Consider the following 5823-nt stretch of genomic DNA (forward strand, 5'->3'; position numbering starts at 1 on the left):
TTAGCCAGGTTAGTTGTAAGTAGTGCTACGAGAGGAGATATTCTCTAAGTAACTGGGTCTTCATGAGTTTTTTGAAGAGGGATGTCCCTGCTCTAGTATAACGTTAGGTACTGGTAGCGCGTTCTACCACCAGTGAGGACGGATGAAAAAGTTTGGATTGGCCTGAGCGTAACTTACTGGTGGCAGAGCTAGACGTTGTTCGTCTGAGGAGCGCAACAAATACCTTCGCCTTTACTTTGTTTTTGAGAGTGCACTCCCTCTAACGTCTTACGACTAATACTACCAGAATTATTAGAAAAGCATACTTCGTGAAAATTTCCAAAAATTTCCAAAGCTAAATGAAAATATCCAGAAGTATCTAAATATTAGCATACCCGAGGCAGACAGACATTACACTTTTGCTACTGTAGCCATCACTGGTGCTGAAAGTTAGGAGTAGTGATAAGGCTATCTTCTCGCATAGCTCCCAAACGTTAAATGCCTTGCCATGAGTGTTTGCTCATAAGACCTGTGTTAGACAATGTATTATATAAATACATGTTTACATACTTTCTTACTCATTATGCTTGTGATTCTCCCCTGTTTTCACTGGTTCTCACACAAGATTTTTGAAAATGTAACACTCCAAGAAAATCCTGACATTCCTGAGCCCGAAACCCTTCCACCTGCATCTGGCCTATGTCACACTGGGTCGCAGTGTGATCTGAAACCTCATGGAAAGTCCTTTGGTAAGTCTAGGGATATATTTTAGTCTGGGGTTCAGGATTGTAGTGGAGGCTAAACATCAGTAAACATAGTCAAGTCATCTTCATTTATATAGCGCTTTTAACAATGTAGATTGTTTCAAAGCAGCTTTATATATTTGACATATTCCAAAATCACACTGTATGTATTATTCACATTCATATATGTACACTGATTAATAAGCTATTTTTGTTTAAACCAAAACATAGCAGCATTATTATACCATCATTGTCATTGTGGCTATGTTTGTCTTATGCTTCTCTGACACAGCTGTGCAGGTAAGGCCCAAGATGGTCAGTGTGGGGACACAGACCACACGCATAAGAACATCTACACCCCTTGCCAGTCCTGATAATAGTGATGAAGAGGCGTCTTTCATCAGAAGTGACACATCCTGGGTGCCTGATGAAGAGGACGTGTCCTCAGATGAGGAGGCATCATATGAGGATCCGCCACCTCATCCAAGTGACTCTGACCTAAAGTGAGACGATAAGCCTCCTAACTTTAAACTGTGATGTCTGTCTACCATAGCACCTAGTCATGGTCAATGTATCATAGGGTCAGTCCCTACCAAGCCTTTGTATCACTTTACATGCCCTTTACTTTACTTTTTACATTTCTGTGAGTTATTTTCATGTGTGTGAGATGTTTGTATGTGTGTTGTGTTGCAGTGTGGTTGTATAAGCTACTGGATACATACATTCCCCCTCGAATGAATGAAGTATCTAATATTCTCTTTTTGTTTTACAGTGGTCCAGATAAATACATTGTGTGCAAAGACCAGCTGATGGCCCTGTTCACCATTTGCCCTGCCTGTTGTAGTGAATCTAACGGTAGGATGGTGCAGCAGGGTAGCACATTTATCAAAATAAAGCAGGTAAGAAGAACATGTTTGAAAAAATTATATAGAGTGAACCTTTTATAATTTCAGTAATGTTTGGATTTTAGTGTTTTACTTATTCCACAGTGACCTGATAATTTTCTGATTTATTTTCTACATATGGTAGGTCTGTGCAACATGTGGCTTCCAGCGGTTCTGGCAAAACCAGCCAATTTTGCACAGAAACATGCCAGCCTGCAACCTACTTCTGAGTGGGGCAATTCATTTTTCGGGATGTCTACCAACCCAAACTCTCAGAATGCTGACATTATTTGGTCTACAGTGTATCAGCAAGAATACATTCTTCCGCCACCAGCGTTACTACACCATCCCTATCGTGATTCAGGCCTGGCAGGAAGAACAAGCAACCATTATAAGTGAATTGAAGGAGATGGGGGGTGGCCTGATTGTAGCAGGGGACTGTAGGTAATGCACAATTTGCCTGATGTTAATATGAGACATGTTTACAGATGACATGGTCTGATGTGCTATGTTGTATCTTTAACACAATTACAATTACAAAAAAATACAAATAATCATACCCAGGTCAGACTCTCCTGGACATTGTGCGAAATACGGGACCTACTCGCTGATTGAGGAGAGAATAAATAAGGTTGTCGACCTTCAGCTTGTCCAGGTAAGTGTGATGTTATCAGACAAAGAAATAAAGTTTATCCACTTTCACCACTTACAGTGATTGTGTCATGTTGCAGTGCTCAGAGGTCCCTAATAGCAACTGGTGCGAGTTAGAGGGTTTGAAGAGGAGCATAACCCTCCTCAGGGGGCAGGATCTTCAAGTGTCGACCCTCATCACCGACAGGCATCGCCAGGTAAATACAAAGATATACAATATAGATGTATAAATTCTCCCCTCTATTACTGAGTGGTTTCAATTCCTGCCAAAATGTACTCATGCTGATGCACTGATGGCAAGATAGTGCAAGCTTCCTAACAGTTTATGTATTACTTTTAAGGTTGCCAAGTGGGTGCGAGAGGAAATGTGTACTGAGGGGACAAGGCATTTCTTTGATGTCTGGCATGTCGGGAAAGGTATGTATCCCGATGTTGGAAGCTATAAGGTAATTCTTGAAATTACATTTCCATCGATAAAATACTTTCCATTTGTTGTAAACAAGGTCTCAGCAAGGCTTTGGACACGGCGGCCAAGGAAAAGGACTGTGGGGACCTGATGTTGTGGAGGCCTGCAATTATAAACCACCTCTACTGGACTGCAGCCTCCACTCCTGATGGCAACCCAGAGGTCATGGAGGCCAAGTGGAAGAGCATGGTGAACCACATACAGGACATCCATGAGCATGACACTCCTGCCTTTCCCTGTTGTGCTCATCTACCTCTGGAGGGGGAGCAACGGAAAAAGGAGTGGCTAGAACCAGGTATACACCATGAAATATGTGTACTCTATGGTTTTATGATATTGTGACCTGAGAGATTTTTTGCTGGAACCTGTGTTCTAATACAATTTAATCAGGGTAAAACAAAATGTTTTGTTTGGGACTTTTTTTTTTTTTTTTTACAGGCTCAACGGTTGCGGTGAAACTGGAGGGTGTTGTCACAAAGGCATCCTTGCTGAAGGATGTGAAGCAGCTGTCGCCACAGCACCAAACCTTTTCCCTTGAGGCGTTTCACTCCCTCATCCTGCTCTTCGCTCCCAAACACACAGGGTTTTCTTACCTTGGGATGTACAGTAGGTCAGTGTTGCGAAATGGATTAACTACATCTCATATTGGCATGTCATACAGACATCTGATATTTCTATCTCAAAATCTGCTCTCATTTTGTGATTTCCTATAGACTTCTGTTGGCAGCTCTGCACTACAACTGTAATGGCAGCCGCGAAGTTGCGCAAACAAGTGGTGGTGTTGCAAAGTATGCCGTGCAATACCCGAGGTTCCGGAAAGGTGAACACACAGTCCGGACAGTTAAACAGAAGGCCTCATATGGTCAGTAGTTTCAGTCAGTTTCCATCATATTTGGATATGTATGCATGAGACCTTGGTAATCAGTGAATGTGATCTACATGTTTTTCATTTCCCCAGGATATGCATCAGCACTCATACAGTCCTTACAAGAAAGCTACACCAGATCGCCTGCGGCACTCAGAGAATCCAGTGCTTCCTTGAATAGCACCTGCCCTGCCCCCATCTCAAAATCCTTTAATCAAATTCCAAAACAGGAAGCAGTTAACTCTTATCTTACACAAAAATCACGTTTTAGCAAAAGTTGAATTTAGAATCTGTTATTAATAATCATACCGTAATCATTTCCTAATTTTGTGATTTTATATTTGTAATTGGCAGCTGTAACATAACCTCTTTGTTTTTTTATAGTCATGACCCTACCGGAGTAAAAGTATGAGTGAGTGAGTGGGTATGTATCGTTCTCGGTACCCTTCATTATTTTTTGCATGCTGCATGTTTTTGTTTTGTTTGTGTTCTGTGTGCTTGTAGTGGTTGTTTGTTGGTTGCGCCTTCTCCTTTTGTTCTGTAATTTTACTTGGTGGTGGGATCCTGTCACTGAAATTCTGCATGTCGCTTGCCATGGTCTGTCATTGTGTGCTGTTGCATGTTAGTGTTGCTTTGTCTTTTATTTGCTTGTAATTGTACCTGGTGGTGGGAGCTTATAGTTGTTGTTTTGTCATGGGTCACTTTGCATGTGTTTGTGCATGTGTGAGTCCCAGAACGCAACCATCTAATAAATGTTTCAAATTTTGTCTAAGCTTTGACTCTTCAGATTTATTCTGTTTGATAGGACTTCCAAAATCATATAGCAAGATACTGTACTAAATGTATCACATTTTGTCTAACCTTTGAGTCTTTTCAGATTTAATCTGTTTCACAGGTATAATAACAATAACCAAATAATAATAAACAAATTTTATTAAAATTAAATTCATGTCTTCTGTCTACTGTTTTTTAGATCTATTTCAATGAGGGGGTTGGGGATGTACGCTCACAACACCACAAACATACCACTAAACTCTTAAAAAAACTGAAAGGGGTAATTAAGCTAATCTTCATCCAAATGAGGCCTTTCAAATCCGTCCTTCTTGGAAGTGATGTCGGATGGCTGAAACCACGCAGGATGGTATCGGCTTACGTATATGCCTCCCCAGAATGCCATATGCCCAACGTACAGCCTGCCTGTATGCTGTATTGCCTAGGTATAGGGATGTAGCAAACTTAATGTTGGTTTTTATCTAAATGTAATTACTCGTGCATTAAGTATGGTACTCTTCAATGTTGTATTTCTTTGAAAGCTATAGATGCCTTACATAACTACAGAAAAGTTGGTTGTATGTTTTATATGATAAAAAAAATTATGGATAAAATAACTCAACTGTAAACATACTCGTGTGTGCTGACTTCAAGGGGACCGTGATCCTGCCTGAAATGAGAATTATAAGCTATTCGCAAAACAAACGGGTTCAGGCACCGGGTTCAGGCTCGTCAGATCAGCCGGTCGCGGGTCGAGCTGTTCCACTAAACTCCAAAACGCGTTCACCTCATGGCAGCACACACACTGCTGATTCAACTGATCCCACACAAACACAGTGATGGGGACATCGATCTCTCTTTTTCTTTTCTGACAATAAACATCGCTAATTAAATCGTGAGAAAATGCGTGGATTGAGGAAGGTTATTACATGATGTTTGAGGCGTCGATGAGACTAGCGATTGGTGCCTGTGCAGTGTGTGCATACAGCTCTGATTTGGACCGACTTGACACCATGTAAGTAAATAATGTCTTCAGTCATTGTCCCTCCTTGCTATTCTACATGACGACTGTGGTCCATAAAGAATTTGATGGTTTCCCACATCCTCAGTCGTTCTCCAAATAGCCATAATACAGTAGGAATCTAGCAGAGTATGGGTTGCGAGTTCCTCTTATGACGTCATCACCCAGTTAACGTAAAAACACGCTACCTTTGAAGAAACCCCAATAAATGTTATTTTAACGCATTTTAAGACAGAAATAAATACATATATACATATAGAGCACTTTAACTTACACATTAATTTGCTGTGGTGGTTAACCTGCAACTTACACTTTAAGCATGCTCCAGCAAGGTGTCAGAATGTAAGCTCCTTTGGTGCAGTTTTCTGTAAAATAGTTGTTATTAGGGACGTCAATTTTCACAAATTCCCATGATCGATCGTCGTTTAACCCTTTCATGCATG

At 40.9% G+C, this 5823-nt stretch overlaps 1 protein-coding gene across 1 annotated transcript; it reads left to right on the forward strand.

The window, feature by feature from the left end:
* Positions 1–1582: 1582 nt before the first annotated feature.
* LOC311082109 (uncharacterized protein) lies at positions 1583–3978 on the forward strand (the record flags this gene model as incomplete). Its single annotated transcript, XM_084112853.1, has 10 exons — positions 1583–1621; positions 1908–2050; positions 2171–2261; positions 2338–2454; positions 2599–2674; positions 2761–3018; positions 3162–3333; positions 3437–3585; positions 3682–3824; positions 3973–3978. The coding sequence occupies 10 exons, from the start codon at positions 1583–1585 to the stop codon at positions 3976–3978; spliced, it is 1194 nt and encodes a 397-aa protein (XP_083968979.1).
* Positions 3979–5823: the final 1845 nt, after the last annotated feature.

This window comes from Abramis brama (genome assembly GCF_963993115.1).
Source record: "Abramis brama genome assembly, chromosome: 4".
Taxonomy (NCBI): Eukaryota; Metazoa; Chordata; class Actinopteri; order Cypriniformes; family Leuciscidae; genus Abramis; species Abramis brama.